Raw genomic sequence first — 18,978 nt, forward strand, 5'->3', positions numbered from 1 at the left:
AACTTTTTAAGCAATGACATATGGACATTTTTCTGAAATGCGTGTTTTGTGTAACCTTTCCTATAAGGGCATATAAAGATACCAAACGTAAAAATATTTTTAATTTTTTTATTTTTAAAATTGTGTTAACCACTTTTAACAGGTATCCACCTCTCGACTAAGAAAGGACCAACATACAGAAGATGATGATGCAGATGATGAAGATTTAGATGTTACAGAAGATGAAAACTGATTTTCTTAACTTCACATTTCCACTTTCATCTTTAATGACTTGAAATCCAAGATTACTGAATTGTAAAATGCTATACTCACTTGAAACATTAAACCTCAAAATGAAATTCTACTAGAAATGGAAAAAAAATTAAATGAAATTTATGCTGACCAAAAATGGATGTTTTAAATATTATACACCAGTCATTTCCACATCCTGGTGGTACAGGTTCTTTGGTATAAATTCCATTTTTAAAGAAAAGATTATGTATTTGAAAGCATTTCATATTAATGCAATATACCTAGTTCAAGTTGCAATAGTTAAGAGGATGACAAAACAACTAAAGACTTAACTAAATTGTTAGGACTCTGTGCTTTCATCACCAGAAAAGGTCTGATGACACAAATCTATTCCATGAAGGGTTAAGTAAAATTCTAAGTTTCAGTATTTGATATACTTTTCAACAAGAATAAAGCTTACAGGACACTAAGATACTAGGGTTTTATAAATTTACATAAAGCATAAAGTTTCCCTTTATAAAAGAACCACAATCAGACTGACTTTAAAACAAAACTTACAAAAACAGTACACATGGTACAGCTTTAGGGAAACAAGTAATTTGTTGGAATGTGGCGTCATGATAAATCATTAAAAATTCTTCAAAAATTTTACCAGGCTACCACCTAATAATGAAAGGATATACAGTCATTCACCCTTAAAAAATTATATAAAATTTAATCAGAGCCCTTTAGTGTATCTATTTTTTTCTTATGGTGAAGAATTTTACTTTCATGGATCTCAGGCATATAAAAATTAGGAAATTTATAAAATCATTTGGATAATACAAAAAAGCAATTACTCATTAACAGAAAAGTAAAGACTTTCTAGAAAGCATTTTTAACTTGTCATTCATAATTCTGTTCTTAAAGAACTGCTTCCTGGGAAGAGTTCTAAGTGATAAAAATTGTCAACTTCTTTGAAAATATTCAAAACATTTAAAACCCTACTTAAATATTCTCAAGAAATTGATGTGATCATTGGACTTATTATTCTCGTAGTGTTTTAATATGATGTGTAGTTCAAGGAGAACAAAAACAGGGTCACAGTATTTCTCTTGCTGCTTACTAAATATAAATAGCAACTTCTCCAGTTGTGTTACTTGCAAAGTAAAATGGTACTTAACACATAAATAATTCTAGAATAAAACAAATGATCTACCTCAAAGAAACATTCTAAGAACAACAGGAAAAGTAGCCACAGAAATATTTTCATCAATGTAAATTGTTTCATTATTTAGACCAATTTTAATTTGGTAAACTTTCTTAAAGAGCCAAATGGTAAATATGTTTTGGGGGCCAAGAGCCAAAATCAAGGCAATTATGTGGGTGTTTATAAACCACTTAAGATGTAACCACATTTTAAAAATGTGAAAACCATTCTTAGCTTCCCTGCTGTTAAAAAAAAAACAAAAACAGGCAACCAAACCAACAGGTTACTTAGCCTGCAGGGCTCCTTCTCTTACCTATAAAATAGGAATTAATGCAGTTCATTAAATAACAGGTAACACTTAATGCAAAGATAGAAGTACCAGGATTGTTGCTTAATAGATGATAGGCAAATCAAGAGCCACTATATCAGTGTAAATTCACAGAAGTGCACCCTTAATGATTTTTACCTATCTTTTGGTTATGGGATTAAGTTTACTTTCTAGATACGACCTATTATTTTTCAGGAACCTTCTAGACAGAAATGTTTGGCATTCAGAATGAGTGACATTGGCATCACACTAGAGAACCACTATGCCTTCAGTGTTACTGATTACCTGCTAATGGAAGACAGAAAGGGAAAACTGGCTATATGTGGTAATTACTGAAGCCAGGTGATGGGTATGTGAGGATTCAGTACACTATGTGTTAAAAATTGATGGTGTACTGATAACCTGGCTTTCTCTGTGAGACACAGAGGATTGCCCTAATTTGCTGCATTTACCAATTTTAACATGGTACTTACCAAATTCCATGGTACATACTCCCATCATGATTAAGTCAACCTATCACCAAAGGCAGAGATGGAAACATCCATAAAAATGGCTTCCAACCAGAAACCAGCTTTCTGTAATTAAATCCTGATACAGTAAGGAATAAATCAGTTAGCTGGCCTCTTCTACCACTACCATCCCACCAAGTATGAGAAGCAATTCTACTTAGTGATCATTCACCTTCAGCTTCATGTTAGCTTTACTGCTATGTATTGGAAGAGTGTTAGTCTAGTGTACATTCCTCAAAAAGGCTGATCAAATTAACCATCTATTGTAATCTTTGAGCAACTAAAAATATCCTCTCTTCCTATGTTATTCATAGTTTGCTTATTCCAATTAGTTTATTAATTTTCTATTTATAAGTTTACTAAAGATCCACACTGAAGTACTTTTATTGAAATGAATTTACTAGTTTCTTTACTATTACTAAAATATTTACTATTAAAAACATATAGAAATGTTGGTGCTGTGGCATAGCACTTAAAGCCACCACCTGCAGTGCCAGCATCCCATATGGCACGGGTTCAAGTCCCGGATGCGCCACTTCCGACCCAGCTCTCCACTATGGCCTGGGAAAGCAGTAGAAGATGGCCCAAATCCTTGGGTCCCTGCAATAGCATGGGAAGATCCAGAGGAAGCTCCTGGCTTTGGATCTGCACAGCTCCAGCCATTGCAGCAAACTGGGGAGTGAACCATCAGATGGAAGACCTCTCTCTCTCCGCCTCTCCTCTCTCATGTAACTCTGACTTTCAAATAAATAAATACATCTTTAAAAAATATATAGAAATTTAGGGGCTGGTTTTGTGGCATACTAGGTAAAGCCACCATCTGTGAAACCAGCATCCAACATGGGAGCTAGTTCAAGACCCAACTACTCCACTTCTGATCTAGCTCCATGCTAATGCTCCTGGGAAAGCAATAGAAAGATGGCCCAACTGCTTCAGCCTCTGCACCCACTTGGGAGATTCTGAAGAAACATACCTGGCCCAGCCCCAGCCATTACAGCCATTTAGGGAGGGAACCAGTGGATGGACGATCTCTCTCTGTCTCTTCCTCTCTTTCTGTAACCCTTTGAAATAAATAAATAAATATTTTTAATGGAAATTTAAGCGGGCTTCTCTTGGATTTCTTTAAATCACTGAAAATTAACCCAAAATACTCACAGGTAGTAACTGCCTAAGCACTGACAAGGAATTCTGCTTCTGTAATATCCTATTATTACATGACTAAATTACCACATATAAATTCAATTTTATTTTTACTGAATGTAGAAATTCTCTGAATCAAAGAATTGAGGAAATACAACTTTATGTTTTATATAAACCAGCATAAAAGGCCAACCAAACTTGAATCACATTGTATAAAATGAACAATTCTGAATTTGAAGCCAATACATAGTCACATCTCAAGAAAAACCCTGGATATTAAAAAAAAAAAAAGAAAAAAAACAAAACAACACACACACCTCCTAAAGCTGTTGGTCTTTTATTAACAATGTTTGAATACCCTAGGGTTTGTTTTTTTTTTTTATGGTATTTTTAAAGCAGCAATGGAAGTAAGAAAACCACTCACCCTTTATAATGCTTTTGGCATGGTCTTACTAAAATTAAAACAATTTAGTAAAGTGAGGTAACAAATGTATTAAGAGCATGAACTGGAACCTATGGTTATTCTGGGTTGAAACGGTTCCATGACTTACTGTGACTTCAGACAAACCTGTACTTAAGGAATATTAAGATTATACACATAAAGTGCTTATAGTGCCTAACATATAGTAAACATCCAATATATATTAGCCACTCATATTATGAGTATAAAAAATCAAATCCAGTATTTGCAAAACGTCTACATTAAATGTTGATTATCAAAGAAGTCAAAATCCAATCTCTCAAGTCTTAAACCTTGTTACTGAGTCTTTGAATGGACAGAAGGTTTTGAAGCCAAAAAAAAAGAACCTAATAAAACATACAAGTTTTACGTATCATCAATAAATTCTTCCTAGAAAAACAAACTATATCCATTTGTCAGAGACTTGCCAGGATGAGAAGCCTGGAAGTCTCCTTGCACCTTTTAAAATTACATTCTTATCTTTCAAGTATTTTGTCTTTATCAGTTTAGTTGTCAAGATGTTGAAGAAATCATGGAATTACACATTATTATTATAGAGTGGTCCCTCCCATCATAAACATAGTTGAAAAACTTCGTAATATCAAGCTGCAATTATTTTTTCTTTTTATACAAATACAAATTAACTAGTTGCTCTATTCAGTTGCAATATTTTTATTTTTATAAAACTGCAAAGTAATGAACATGGAAACTTTAAGAATCTCCTAAGCATTTTACATAAGTATATTTCAAGTTCACAGTCTGTCCATTTTGAACTATTTGTAATTAACAGGAGGCTTAAAACAGCAATATCTCAGACAAAGTGGGGGTTAATTCTGTAGGCAGGTAGCAATGAAAATGCCAAACCTGAACAATCAGTTACTGACCAGCTCCTTATACAGACGGAGTAAAAGACGTAAACTACAGAATGAAAGTGAATATAAAATTTGTCTTCCGCAAATACAACTCTATACAAGTCTTGAGATTTATCCATATCATCAACAAAAATGAACAAACTCAAGGAATTAGTTATCTCTCTCAAAGAAAAAGGCATATATAGTTTTAAATTAGAAAAAATGAACAGCAATTTCCAAGCCAAAAAAAAAAAAAAGCCAATTCAAATTCTATTTACATTTTTTCTATTTCGCAGGTCAAAATTAAAATGTTTCTTTTCATTAATTAAAAAACACTTTTTTAAAAAAATGCATCAATACTGTGGAAGGTAACTGAATTTAGACATGCAGCCTCTAGAGCAAAATTAACTTAACTTTGCGGGGACCAACTGGCCTATCATTCAGATCTTTGATAGCAGCCATAGCTTCATTATAATTTATCATAGCAACAACAGCTTCCCCTGTAGGTAATCCTTGCTCATTATATTGAATTGAAACTGAATCAGGTATGATTCTATAACCATGGAAAAAGTCCAAAATTTCATTAACATTAGCTTTAAATGGAAGATTCATTATCTTAATAGGAGTTACTCTACTTGAACCACAATTTAATTTTGGATCAGGCATAAACCTTCCCTCAGGAAACCCTCCCACATTGCGCTTTCCAAAATCAAACTTGCCACCTTCAGGGCGACCGAAATTCACGAAAGGACGATGACTTCTGAAGTCATCAGGCAGGCTCCTAAAATCCTCACCGGGAGGCCTAAAGCCGTCAGAAAGTCCGGGGTCCTCCTCAGGAACTTCCCTGAGGTCTTCCTCAGGGAGCTGTCTGAAGTCCTCATCAGACGGGCATCTAAAATCTTCTTCCTGAGGGCTCCGGAAGTCCTCATCAGGAGGGTGCCCAAAGTCGTCATCAGGAGGGCCCCTGAAGTCTTCATCCGGCAGATGCCTGAAATCTTCCTCCCGGGGCCGTCTGAAATGCTCCTGAGGCGGCCGCCTGAAATGCTCCTGGGGTGGCCGCCTCAAATGCTCCGGCGGTGGCCTCCGGAAGTGCTCCGGGGGCGGCCGCCGGAAGTGCTCAGGAGGTGGCCGCCTCAAGTACTCTGGGGCCGGCCTCCTGAAGTGCTCCGGGGGCGGCCGCCTGAAGTGTTCCTGAGGTGGCCGCCTGAAATGTTCTGGAGGCGACCGCCGGAAGTCCTCATCTGGGGAACGCCTGAAATCCTCCTCTGGGGGCCGCCGGAAACCCTCTTCAGGGGGCTGCCTGAATTCCTCCTGGGGTGGTCGCCTCCATTCCCCCTGGGGCGGTCGCCTGAAGTCCTCCTCCCTAGAGTGGCTGAAGTCATCCTCCGGAGGGCGCCTGAAGTCCTCCTCCCAAGGGTGCACGAAGTCCTCCTCGGGTGGCCGCCTGAAATCCCCCTCTGGAAGCCGCCTGAAATCCTCCTCCGGTGGCCAACTCCAGTCCTCCTCAAGAGGCCGTCTCCAGCCTTCCTCCCGGGGATGCCGAAAATCCTCCTCAGGAAACCGCCGGAAGTGCTCCTCTCGAGGGTGCCGGAAGTCCTCCGGAGAGCGTCTGAAGTCCTCTGCAGGAAATCTGAAATCCTCCGGAGAGCGCCTGAAGGTTTCCGGAAGGCGCCGGAAATCCCCCTGGGGATGCCTGAAGTTGTCCACTTGCCTCAACTCCTGATGTCTGAAGTTTTCAGAAGAGCCAAGTGAGTACACTTGTCCATCTCTTGAGTTAAATAAATGGGAATGGTCGTCTCTATCACGGGACTGTGAATGGTCTTGTGTTTTCTCACCAGACATCAAGTTTACCCCAAACTCTTGCATTTGTGCCTCAGATATAAGTCTTAATAATACCTCTGTTCCTAAGAATCTTCGTCGGTTTAAGCGTTCAGCTTTCGTGGCCTGTTCTTCTGATTTAAATTTCACCAACGCTTCTCCCAGACCAACTCCTTTGTCATCATAAAGCAAGTAAATATCATCCTCAGCAAGAGAAAAGTCTGCAAAGAACTTTTGTACTTCAACTTTTGTAACATCAAATGGAAAGTTTCTTATATAAATGCAGAGTTTCTGGCCAGAATAGCCTTCTTGAGAGTATTTTTGGGAAACATGTCCAGACCTCTCTTTCTCTATTAACCCTGGTCTCTTCTTTTCGTAACATTCAATGAACTTCAGCATTTGTTTTCTAGAAATTGGATCAACATGAACTGGGCGATATTGTAAAACAGTCTTATGCAAACCTAGAGCAGTATTATAGTCTTTTAGAGTCTTGAACATCACAAAGGCATATCTTGTTCTTCTTTCATCCTTATATAAAAATCTAATCTGTTCATTAGTCAGATCAGTATCTCTAAAGAAATTTCTTAAATCTTTTTTGTTAATACTAAGGGACAGGTTTTTTAAGTGAACATAAAATCCAAGAGGAGAACGAGAACGTGTTCTTCTGGGAGATTTTGAATGAGACCGTTTTCGAAAATGTCTATCAATTCCTCTTGCTGGAGAATGTTCTTCAGACCTCATAGGAACATCATCCTCCTTAATTGTATTACCTCCTAACTCAATCCACTGTTCTTCTGAGCCTTGCATTACTTCGATAAATCTTGAACCCATAAAACTTCTATGACATTTAAGACCTCCTGAAGCATCAACGCAGGAAGCAAATTTAACTATGGCATCACCATTATTGCGGCCATCATGATGTTTTAAGAAAATTACTCCATCAACACACAAACCAGAGAAAAAGACTCGTACATCATCTTCATTTACTAAGTAAGGTAAGCCTCGCAGAAACAAGTAAGGATTCTCAGCCTTCAGTGGCCTTGTCTTTCTTGGCCTTAAATCATTATGTCCTGTACCATTAGCATGAAACCCAGCATCTTGATTAATTGAAGAGCCATATCCAGAATTATTTGCATCTTCCTTAATCGCCTCAATAAAATTAGACATGCTGCCAACCCCTGATGCCCCAGATCCTGGTCGCCCTCTTCCTACACGATCAGTTCTTTTCATTTGTATAGTCTTCTGCATTTCTGCTCTGCTACTAAGAAAGAGCTCTACAGATGAATCCTTGATATACCCTCCTGAACGACTTATGGCACGTCTTGCATCTTCATCTGTTGCAAAAATAATAAAAGCCTCCCCTACATCCCCTCCAATTATATGCACTCCTCCATCAGGAATAGTCAATCCCGTGAAGAAGTGACGAATATCCACAGGCCCCGCAATAAAAGGAAGCCCCAGTAAACGGATGACTACAGCCATGCTGAGCTCAAACCACAGCAATAATGACCTGCAGACAAAAAGGTACACATAATAGCAAGTCTTACTTTTGAAGTACCTTAACCCAAACTAAGCTTAATAATTACCTGGTTCCTACCTCCTTCAGCATTTATAAATGAAAACAAGATAGAAGTTCACAAAAACAGTGATTGTCTCTAAGTCTTAAGCAAGGAATAAACTTTCTCTCATCTAAACATACAAATGAACCAACTACCTTGAAGAAACATTTCATTTCACCTATCCTCTACAATATAAACATCAAAAATATCAAAACTGCCTTTGTAAATCTGCCAAATGCTGCCTCACAACAAGACCAAACTACTCCTGAATTCATTAGAAATGTATCTTCTAAAACTCAGAGAGGTTTGTAGGTTATTTTACCAACCACAATGAATTTTAGATATTTAGAAGAACCATATATGGTATCTAACTTCTGATCATGATAATAAATTGTCTTCCATTAAATGTATCACTGGTCAGATATAAAGAACAGAAATCACAAGTACCAAGATGTACTATTCTACTTTACACGGTTTTTGTCTGTGAAAAGCCTTAAACTTTGTATGTCTTACCTTTTTAAAAAATTTTTTTTTCTTGGAGACCTGTTAATTCTGTAAAAGCAACTTAACTGTGGAAAGAAAATGAAATATAATTAATCCTTGAACCCTGTAATTGAGCTTAAACAACGCCTGATTAGGAAATTCATTTCAGAATTACCTATCAAAAATGAAGCAATATAAAGAATTGCAATTACAGCATTACAAAATGTTCTTTGTTCAAAGAGGAAAATTTTCATCATTCTGTAAAAAAGGAGGTACAAAATCTAAGTAAACATGTGCAAACCATTAAAAAAAATCTTGATGAAAATTAAACAAGTGCTCCTTGATTGGAAGTGGTATGAGAAGAGTGAAGGAAATGTTATACTGTGTGAATGCCATGGTGGTTACATAGATATGTAAAATTTATCAACACTCACTGAGTTCTATCCGTAAAGTCTATGCATTGTACTGTATAGAAGAGTTTTATACCCACTTGAAAAGAAGTTCTACAAGCTCAATATCAATTTAAGAATACCTAAAATTCAAAAACACCTTCTCTCACTGAATCTAGATCACACTTACATGCAACTCTCTTTTCTCTTCTCTTTCAAAACATTAAGACCTAATCATATTAATTAAGCAGTGAGTCAAAATGATACAATAAATAAAACACCAAATCTTGAAACTCAAGAAACAATTGTTTTGAAGCAGTAACTCCAAACCTATGGCTACCACTTGAATATACTCAACTCTCACTTCCACACACACAACCAAATTTCATGACTTCAACATAACTGAGACAAATACTACCCCATCCCTAAATTTAAAAAATCTCAACACCATTTCTCTCTTATAGTCCTAACACAGTAACTATTAAAATTCATCTCACATAGAAAATGTTGAGATCCAAAATTTTTCTATGACAATAGACTTACTCAATTTTGAACAACTATCCATACTCTTGAGAAAACCCAATATAAAAATTCATTAATTTTAGATACCGGGTTTACCAGTATTAACTAAATTTGGTGTTTTTTCAATTCATTAGTTATTTGAGACAGCTTCTATAGGCTGGTTCACTTTCCAAATATCCACAATAGCCAGCGTTGTGGGGGGGGCTGAAGCTGGGAACTGGGAATTCAAAGTCTTCCATGTGTGTGGCAGGAACTGAAATACTTGAGCCATCAGTTGCAGCTTCCCAGGGCTCACGTAAGAAAGAGGCCAGAGCCAGGTATAGAACCCAAATACTCCAACTTGGGACATAGGTGTTTAAACTGATAATACCTGCCCCTTACTACCTTTTTAAGGAAACTTACACTTACTACTTTCAGGGATAACCAAACTAACAGTACCTAACAAAGTATTTTTAAATTATTTATTTAACTTGAAAAACTGAGATCTCTCATCTGCTGGTTCACTCCTCAAAAGCCTCCAACAGTCAGGGCCAGGCTACAGTGAAGCCCAGAGCCCATAACTCAATCCATGCCTCCCTTGTCGGTGACAGGAACTCCACTACTTAAGCCATCACCTCCTGCCACCCAGAATGCACATCAGCAGGAAGCTGGCAATGGAAACAGAGTTGGGTCTTGAACCCTAGGCACTCTGATATGAAACTGGGCTTCCCAAATATCTATGCCAAATGTTTGCCCATTTTCTTTGAAGTCTTGCTAATTAATCAAGTTTTAAGACCTGCCAACTGAGTAACTACAATTTACATATTTTAATATGCAAATAAATGTTGCTTTAGTCCAGTGCTCAAATTACAGTACCACTGTTCCAAAATAGGGTCTGAGACATATTCACTGAGGTGTGCAAGACTATTTTCCTTTAAAAATAGTCTACAGATTAAACTATCTATAAGCTAAATAACAGAGATAACAAGATGGCATGTTCCACATCTGAAAAATATTGAGGTTTACTATTAATTTATCTGCACAGTATCATAAAAGAAACAGTGTAAGCCCTCTCTCTTCAACTAGTCAATATACACACCAACAATTCAACAAAAAGTACAAATGACTTCTAAAACATGTATCTATGTTAAGGTTCCAGACTGCCCCCCCATAAGCATAGACTGGCTTAGCTGCTTTTTCAACATTTTAAAAAAGCAAATTAACTCTCTTAATTTTTTTTAATTGCAAAGGTATTTATTTACTATGAGAACTAAAATTCACCTACAAATGAATTAGAGGATTGACAAAGATCAGATTTTGAGCAATAATTTAATCATGTCAATTTCAGAAAACTAGTAATTTATCCTTCTTAACTTAAAAACTACCTTCTTAACTATTTTAACTCTCAGTAACTAAGCAGTTTCATAAAAATAAAACTTATGGACTCAAGCAGACTAGTTTGTTCCTAATGGTTAAGTTAAATATATCTAATGCTTAAATGTCTTTGCCCATGAGATAGTAAGGTAATGTACTACCCCTCCATAACACACCTAGGAGACTATCTAGAGACCAACTCTCAAAATAAATACTTCTCCTGCAGTTTCAAAATATCATTTCCTTAAGAAAATTCACCAGAAACTATATTCCTAACAGCAAATTACACAAAAAACAAAACACACAAATTAACCTAAGGCACTCTGCACTTAACATTTTTCTAATGTGAAAGCAAAAGTATTTTTATCTCCGCACTGATTGAAAGACACAGTGATCTGTTAGGACATCTGTGAAAAATAGATCCTTTGAAGTTAGGTAAGTCACTGAAATTCAAAATACATTTTAAGTAATTCAGCTCGTTTTATCCAGCAATTCACCCCATTTAATACTTATTATAACGCAAAATATGAAGTAAGACTGAGCAGAAAACAGGGAAACTGGATTTAAGTAGTGTAGTCTCAGATCCATTGGATTTTAAATAGTGAATAAAGTCGTTTTCCAAACATGGAGAGGGAGAGAAATTCTTTTACTTTTTGCCTGTGATTATTTCTTAAAACCCAAGGTTGTGATGAAGCATATTCAAATTCTAAATATGAATTTCTCCTGCAGAAAATAATGTCCCCCAGTCCACAATTATTCTTTATGATGATCTGCCTTTTATAATGTAGATGGTTAATATAAAAGCCAAAGGCATGACCACACAGAGCCAGAGTCCTCAATAGGAACTGTAAGTGAAGACGAATCCATCATACGGCACAGGGTTTCCCATAACATCCATCATTCTCAAATGGTAATCATCCGAAGGCATCGCTTCTATAGCCCAAAGCCTTTGTCCATACTCCCAGAGGTCAGAGCTTCCTTCTTTCACGCCAGGCCAAAGTTGCTACGTGGGATCCGATGCTGTCGCCAGACCTTCAGCCAAAATCAGCCTTCAAATTAACCTGCACCGCCCAACCCCCGTGCATCTCCGTTACGCCGTCCCAAGGGCAAACGTTCCACCCCAACTCGCCACAGGGTGAACAGATCCCAAATCTGAGATACTTCACCCATCTCAAGCTTAACGAGCTGGGCCTTCAGAGCTTTTCTGCCACTACCGACTACGATGACATAGCAAAGAAAAAAATACCTATGAAATCCTTCGAGATCTTCTCTCAAGATCGCTGGGAAGCGCACACACACCACCACATGGAGGCTGACGGGAGAGGGAGAGTTGGTGTTTAGCAAGAAAAGAGGGTGCCCTAACGGCAGAAGCTACGCTACAACCTGGCGCGGCCGCCGGCCCCGCCTTTCCCTGTTCTTCCGTCTCGGTCGCCAACCCCTCCCCGGCCCCATGCCCCAAGGGTAACTGCTTCGCACTTGGCAATAAACACACACCACTGCTGCCGAGTCGGACACACAAGGCCGGGGGCCGGGGTCTCCTCGTCGCGGCAGCCTCCACAGAACAAGTACAACCCTCAGTGAGCCAAGAAGATGGCGCCCACTCTCCCCTCCGGTCCGGACAAACGGACGTACAGTTTGTCTGCCCATGCGCTCTCCAGGCGTAACCCACCACCCCAGCGCCTTGGCCACGCCTGCGCACGAGCCCTGACGCGCACCCGCTTCCCGTTGTTAGGGCTGGGAAGGCGGAGCCTTGTGTTGCCAAGCTTCTGCGCACGCCCAGATTCTAGCCAATCCCGGAGCCTCGGCCAGGAAAGGGCAAAATTCGTTGGCGGAGTCGGGGAGGGCGAGGTTGGTCAAGTGTTTGTTGTGATGAGACTGTAGCGGCTAACTGCTAAGTACAGCGAGCAAACTTTCAAGATTTCTAGGAGCTATAGAAAGAGACACAAAAACAGAAAAGTTGGCTATTTCTTGTCTTGTCAATTCTGCGATTACCGTGTGGGGTAAGCATTCTGAGACTTGAAAGCTCTAAAAAGCCACAGGAATGTTGATTTTACCGCCTTACAAGTTCGCCAAATATTGCAGTGCCTGAGGGCTTAATAACTGCATGTTGCTTAATCGATTTCACCGACATTAATAACCTTGCGACGTGTTTTTATGAATGTGTTGTTGGGGCCGGTAGGCTAAGCCTCCGCCTGCGCGTCTGCATCCCAATCCCGGCTGCTCCGCTTCCGACCCAGCTCTCCAGATGGACCAACTGCTTGGGCCCCTGCATCCGCGTTGAGACCCAGAAGGGGCTCCTGGCTCCTGGCTTCAGATCAGCTTAGATTTGGGAAGTGAACCTGTGGATGGAAGAACTTTCTCTCTGTCCCTCCCTTTGTGACTCTACCTCTCAAATAAATAAATAAAATCTTAATACATACATATATTTTAAAAATTGTTGCCATCTTCTATTTTTTTTGTTTTTGCAGCAATAGATGAGCCAGTCTGGAAAATTGAAAAACAAGGGCTGGCATTTTGTTGCAGAGGGTTTAACCTCTGCCTGGGATGGCCAGAATCCCATATAGGACCTGGTTGAGTCCTGGCTGCTCCAATTCTGATCCAGCTCCCTGTTAATGCGCCTGAGAAAGCAGCAGAAGATGCCACTAGGGAGACCCAGATGTCCTTACAGGCTCCAGGTTTCAGCCTGGCCCAATCCCCACCCATTGCAGTCATTTGGGAAGTGAACCACCCAATGGACAATCTCTCTCAGTCTTCACCACCTCTCTCTCACTCTCTCTGTAACTCTGCCTTCCAAATAAGTAATAAATCTTAATTTAAAAAGAAAAAAGAGGAGCCGATGCTGTGGCACAGCTGGTAAAGCCACCACCTGCAGTGCCAGCATCCTATGTGGGCCCTGATTCAAGACCCAGCTGTCCCACTTCTGATCCAGCTATGCTATGGCCTGGGAAATCCATGGAAGATGGCTCAAGTCTTTGAGTCCCTGCACCCACGTGGGAGACCTGGAAGAAACACCTTGCTCCTGGCTCTGGATCAGCCCAGATGCATCCATTGCAGACATCTAGGGAGTGAACCAGCAGATGAAAGACCTCTCTCTCTCTCTCTCTCACTCTCTCTCTCTCTCTCTCTCTCTGCCTCTGCCTCTCTGTAACTCTGTTTTTCAAATAAATAAATATTTAAGATAAAAAGAAAGAAAAGAAAAAATAAAAGCAGACAATGCCAGCTTGGGGAGCTTGCTCATTGATTAGGTATTATGTACCTTGATAATATAGGATTTGAAAAAATATATATATAGGATTTGGTCCTCACCTGCAGGCTGACATTAAACACTTAACATTTATTGAGGGTTTACCGTGTGCTGGTCCCTGTGCCTCATCTCATTTTACCCTTAACTACTTCCAGAAGTAGGTACCATTATTTCTCCTGTTTTCCAGATAAAGACATGGAAGATAACATAGTCTGCCCAAGGTCACAGATAGTACAAGATAAAACCAGGCATTGTACCCTGGTAGTTTGCCTCCAAGAGACCAACACTCTGTATTACACAGAGAGAAGATTGTGTCCTCTGAAGCAGACTCCCTTTAAACGAGTACACAGAAGCAATACTCTCGAGTGTCAATCTGGACCATACTCACTGATAAGAAGAATAAATTCTACTAAAATGAACTTGAGATCAATTCAAAGTGACTAGCACTTTTCTCGACTACTAGAATGCTTTCTATACAAAGTCAAATTATCAGAGTTGTTTGCTATGCTTGGAAATCAAACATGAGGAATTAAATAATCTTAAAACGTGATTCTCAGCCGGCGCCGTGGCTCAATAGGCTAATCCTCCACCTTGCGGCGCCGGCACACCGGGTTCTAGTCCCGGTTGGGGCGCCGGATTCTGTCCCGGTTGCCCCTCTTCCAGGCCAGCTCTCTGCTATGGCCAGGGAGTGCAGTGGAGGATGGCCCAGGTGCTTGGGCCCTGCACCCCATGGGAGACCAGGAAAAGCACCTGGCTCCTGGCTCCTGCCAGGATCAGCGCGGTGCGCCGGCTGCAGCGGCGGCCATTGGAGGGTGAACCAACGGCAAAAGGAAGACCTTTCTCTCTCTGTCTCTCTCTCTCACTGTCCACTCTGCCTGTCAAAAAAAAAAAAAAAAAAAAAAAACGTGATTCTCAATTAAGGCTCCTTGGAGGCATTCCCACACATCTAATAGCTATCACTTATTGAACACTTACTGTAGGACTCACATGGCTAAGGGCATCAGGTCACACTCCCCTGGAAAGGTTTCACCAGGCATTGTCAGTTTCCCATAGCTTCCTTCATTGTTCTGGGCAAACCATCTCCCTTCTATACACACAGACTTTATACACCATAGGACACTATGGTGAATGTCTATGTTTTATATTCTGCTTCTTGTCTTTTTCTAAATGATCATACTATAATTTTTTAAGAGGAAAGTTCTAATGAAGGTTATTTGGGTATAACCACCTTGTATTCTGGTTATGGAATAGTTTATTGTTCTTTAGTGTGTCTACAAGAAAACCTAATTATTTGGGCGATCAAAGAGAAAATGAACAACACACAGAAGACCCTGAAACACAATGACCACAAAGAGCGATAGCCACTCTAGAGTGCTGTCCACAAAGTTTGTTTCCCAGGGCATTTTGCCACAAAGGCTGCACTGCCCATTCTCTTGGATGATTTTATATGAGATCATTTGCAGCTGCCTTTCTTAGCGCCTCAACATCACAAAAACAGCCTTGCATCATTTGGTCTGCTACTTGGCTTTCTTAACCCCTGAGACTTTCATTCTTCCTTCTTGCATACCTTGTCTTGCATCCAATTCAACTGGCATCTCAGGGACTATGTATCAAGCATCTTGCTAAGGCTCCTGAAAGACAATAAAGAAGATAGTCTTATTTCCTCAAGAAGTTCATACTCAGCAGAGAAGAAAGCATACACATTCAGCTGGTCATCACACACAGGAAGATGTGTAAAGCACAGGTATTAAAACCATTGGCTCTTGAGTCAGGCAGATCCAAATGTGAATCCAGATCCGCCATTTTATGACTGTGAATAAATTCCTTTTCATTTTGCAAAGATAATAGTACCCATAATATAGGACATTTATAATGAACAAATTAAATAATGCTTGTAAAACAGTACAGTTCCTGGCACACAATAAACTCCAGTATAACTTAGAAATCAATAAGACTGGCACAGAAATCAGAATACTAGAGTTCCAATCCTAAACCTGCCACTTGCTAGCTGTGCCACTTTAGTTGCTAAATCTCTCTGAGCCTCAATTTATCTAAGGAAGATGGCAAGAGTGGAGTTGTACAGATTAAAAAAGAGCTAATACTAAATGAAAACACTAAGCAAGGCACATAGTAAAATACCAAAAAAAAAAAAAAAAAGGCATGGAACATGGAAATATGATGTTTCTCTGGCAGCCCTCATGCTTCTTGCCAACATATCCCCTGCTGTCATCTGCAGAGGCACATCTCCAGAAACTCTAGTGACCATAGGAGCACTCTTTGAATACTACTCATTAAACAAAGGAGCTTAGTCAGTTGTGTGTGACAGAAGTCAGATTCAAAAGACAGACTCAACAAGTGATTGATGTATGATAAATAACAATTGAATAGGACCCTCTGAATTCCGACTTGAATAATTTGTTGCCTAAGAAAAATGAATTTTGTCTCCAGGATGGAAAAACGAAAGAGACTGCAATCCTGAACACTCTATCAATACAGTAGGCTAACAAATGAGGCTGTATGCCTGAGCATATAAAATACGGAATAAAAAAAAAATCTCAATGTGGGGGAGACGCTGTGGCTCAGCTGGTTAAATCCCTGGTCTGCAGCACCTGCATCCCATACGGGCGCCGGTTCGAGTCCTGGCTGCTCCATTTTCGATCCAGCTCTCTGCTATGAACCTGGGAGAGCCGTGGAAAATGGCCCAAGTCCTTGGTCCCCTGCACCCGCGTGGCAGACCCGGAGGAGGTTTCTGACTCCAGATTGGCACAGCTCTGGCTGTTGCAGCCATCTGCGGAGGGAGGGAGGTAGAGAGAAAGAGAGAGAGGGAGAGAGACTCCAACCTGGGCTTATTTGAGATGCCTCGTGGCAGGGGGCGGAGACTGGATAAATTTTTAAAGATCATTTTTTAAGGGTTTCATGAAACAATAGTTATTAATTTATGAGCTCTAATTGGATATACTCTTTGCTGTAGTATTGTTTCTCGACTCTGATTTTCCATTAGAGGCTCGCATAGGAGTTTAAAATACACGTTTTAACCCTCTGCGCCACAAAGCCGATCCCTGAAAGACACATTTTAAACAGCCCGCGTCTACTCTTCAGTGTCTCAGAACCGCCACTTCCTCAAGGCTTAAGTAACCTAGCAACCAAGCGTCGCAGGCGGAGACTTCCGGGACCCCAAACCTTGGTGGTCCAATGCGCTCAGCGGAGCCGCCGCAGAGGCCGATGGGACGGTGAAAACTGCGCGACCGCCGCCGGCGCGGTTACCATGGCGACGCGCCGTGAGGCTTCGGTGGAAATGGCGGTTTGGTCTATGTTCCCAGCCTCGGGTTTGATAGCGTTTCTCCTGTTGGTGTGCTCCAGCGTTTCCCATACCCAGACCTTCTCATTCCCTTTTCGGCAGCCGGAGACGTGCGGCCACAACCAGTACTTCGATATATCTGCACTCTCCTGTGTCCCGTGTGGAGCCAACCAGAGGCAGAGTCCTGGAGGTGAGACCGTTTGGAGTGGGCCTGGCTTTTAACGCTCCCTTTCCCGGCGCAGTCCCCAGGCCGAGACACCTTTTCGTCTGCAGGGGGAATGTTTCATAAATGTTACGTGTCGACGCCTGAGAAAAGGGTTTCCTCGGGAGATCGCAGTTGGTCCACTAAGGACTTTGGGGAACCCTGAGTCCGCTATCGGTCATGGAAATCGTTAGGGCGGCACCTGGAAAGCCTCCTACCGTTATTAGAAAAGTTATGGTAGAGAAGAAATCTGAGGTGAAGGAAAGATTTGGGAAGAAATGGGAATTGGCACTTGCAAACTTTAATAATCCTGTATCTTTTCAAGTCTCAGAAATTTAGAGCTAGAGGAGACTTAACTATGATCACTTCATTCTCCCCAGTACAAACAGGGAAAATGAAGCCCAGATGAGGTTGATGACTTCTGGGTCTTCTGAACTGGGGACTGGAAGAATTCATGTCTCTTTGCCCTCAGTCTCAACCCATGTATTTCCACTTACATTGTGCCTCTAATATAGATTTTTTAAAAGGACTTATCTCCCTCTTATTGTTGAAAATAAGTGATTGCTTGTAAAGTCTCTTTAGATTAAGTTTTTTTTCCTAAAACGTTCAGCATTTGGTCTTAGTTCTCACAGAAGTTGCTCAGAAGTCTTTTCTCATATTCCAAAGTCAGATTTTTTTAAAAGAATTATTTATTTGAAAGCCATAGTAACAGAAAGAGGAAAACAATGAGAAAGAAATCTTCCATCCACTGGTTCACCCCCCAGATAACTGAAGCTAGGAGCTTGAAACTCTGGCACAGGCATGTCTGGGGCTCAAGTAGTTAGGCCATTCCTGGTTGCTTTCCCAGGCACAATAGCAGGAAGTGCAGAATAGCTGGGACTTGAACCAGCATTCAGATATGGGATGTCAGCATTTCAGGCAGCGGCTTAACCCAAGGGGCCCATTCTGGGATGTTTCCTATATCAATTTAGTCATGTTGTATTAACTTTCTGCCATCTTTGGATTTGGTATATCCTTCTTTGAGTCAGGAAAGGTCAAGTTGTTCAGGAAAAGAAATACAAATGAGGCACAGGCCTTGTGGCACAATGGTCTAAACAACCCTCATCACATATCAGAGTGCTGGTTCAAGTCCCAGCAACCTGCACTGCTGATCTGGCTTCCTGCCAGTCCACCTAGGAAGGCAGCAGCAGATGATGGCTCAAGTAGTTGAGTCCTTACCACCCACATGGAAACACAGAAGGAGTTCTGGCTCCTGACTTCCAGTTAGCCCAGCCTGGGCTTCTGTGGGCTTTTGGGGGTGAAGTAGCAGGTGGAAGATATCTCTCTGTTCCTTTCCCTCTGCTATTCTGCCTTTCAGATAAGTTTTTCAAAAATATGAATGATAAAGTATTTCAGACTCTAC

General features: G+C 40.5%; 3 protein-coding genes and 2 long non-coding RNA genes across 26 annotated transcripts in view; 3 read left to right on the top strand and 2 right to left on the bottom strand.

Moving 5' to 3' along the window:
• The window catches only part of CIBAR1 (CBY1 interacting BAR domain containing 1), a 26,619-nt gene extending 26,231 nt beyond the window's left edge, over nucleotides 1-388 (top strand). For all 10 annotated transcript variants that reach the window (XR_016235812.1, XM_070075307.2, XM_070075310.2 and 7 more), the window contains one exon: nucleotides 143-388. Coding sequence is in view for 9 of the 10 variants with exons in the window: in XM_070075307.2 (XP_069931408.1) it covers nucleotides 143-232 (90 nt within the window). In the remaining variant the exon portion in view is untranslated. The remainder of the gene's footprint in view (nucleotides 1-142) is intronic.
• LOC149126272 (uncharacterized) overlaps nucleotides 1-2,371 on the bottom strand; it is a 23,953-nt gene extending 21,582 nt beyond the window's left edge. Inside the window, exon 1 of the long non-coding RNA XR_016235813.1 lies at nucleotides 2,222-2,371. This is a non-coding gene — a long non-coding RNA (uncharacterized LOC149126272). The remainder of the gene's footprint in view (nucleotides 1-2,221) is intronic.
• A 1,347-nt stretch (nucleotides 2,372-3,718) lies between these two features.
• Nucleotides 3,719-12,596, bottom strand: RBM12B (RNA binding motif protein 12B). 4 transcript variants are annotated; one of them, XM_089335522.1, is made up of 5 exons: nucleotides 12,327-12,478; nucleotides 12,079-12,144; nucleotides 8,744-8,826; nucleotides 8,599-8,654; nucleotides 3,719-8,036 (listed from the first exon to the last, which is right to left on the bottom strand). In XM_089335522.1, the coding sequence occupies exon 5, from the start codon at nucleotides 8,006-8,008 to the stop codon at nucleotides 5,102-5,104; it is 2,907 nt and encodes a 968-aa protein (XP_089191648.1). In that variant the 5' UTR covers nucleotides 8,009-8,036; nucleotides 8,599-8,654; nucleotides 8,744-8,826; nucleotides 12,079-12,144; nucleotides 12,327-12,478; the 3' UTR covers nucleotides 3,719-5,101. The 4 variants fall into 4 exon arrangements, 3 of the variants coding, with proteins under 3 accessions (XP_089191648.1, XP_089191647.1, XP_008253952.4); XM_089335521.1 differs by lacking the exon at nucleotides 8,744-8,826 and having other exon boundaries at nucleotides 12,327-12,531; XM_008255730.5 differs by lacking the exons at nucleotides 8,744-8,826; nucleotides 12,079-12,144 and having other exon boundaries at nucleotides 12,327-12,596.
• Nucleotides 12,597-12,673: 77 nt separating this feature from the next.
• On the top strand, nucleotides 12,674-14,051 carry LOC149126273 (uncharacterized). Of its 2 annotated transcripts, none has more exons than XR_016235815.1 (2): nucleotides 12,674-12,832; nucleotides 13,301-14,051. It is a non-coding gene; the product is annotated as an uncharacterized LOC149126273 (long non-coding RNA). The 2 variants fall into 2 exon arrangements; XR_016235814.1 differs by lacking the exon at nucleotides 13,301-14,051 and adding an exon at nucleotides 13,012-13,266.
• A 3,209-nt stretch (nucleotides 14,052-17,260) lies between these two features.
• TMEM67 (transmembrane protein 67) overlaps nucleotides 17,261-18,978 on the top strand; it is a 109,370-nt gene continuing 107,652 nt past the window's right edge. For 5 of the 9 annotated variants that reach the window (XR_016235817.1, XR_016235818.1, XR_016235816.1 and 2 more), the window contains exon 1: nucleotides 17,265-17,564. Coding sequence is in view for 2 of the 9 variants with exons in the window: in XM_070075288.2 (XP_069931389.2) it covers nucleotides 17,342-17,564 (223 nt within the window). In the remaining 7 variants the exon portion in view is untranslated. Of the gene's footprint in view, nucleotides 17,565-18,978 lie in introns of all 9 variants that reach the window. The other 4 variants (XM_089335528.1, XM_089335530.1, XM_070075289.2 and 1 more) reach the window with 4 other exon arrangements.

The sequence above is a fragment of the Oryctolagus cuniculus genome, chromosome 6, assembly GCF_051225735.1.
Source record: "Oryctolagus cuniculus isolate XC-2025 breed Fujian yellow rabbit chromosome 6, ASM5122573v1, whole genome shotgun sequence".
Classification (NCBI taxonomy): Eukaryota; Metazoa; Chordata; class Mammalia; order Lagomorpha; family Leporidae; genus Oryctolagus; species Oryctolagus cuniculus.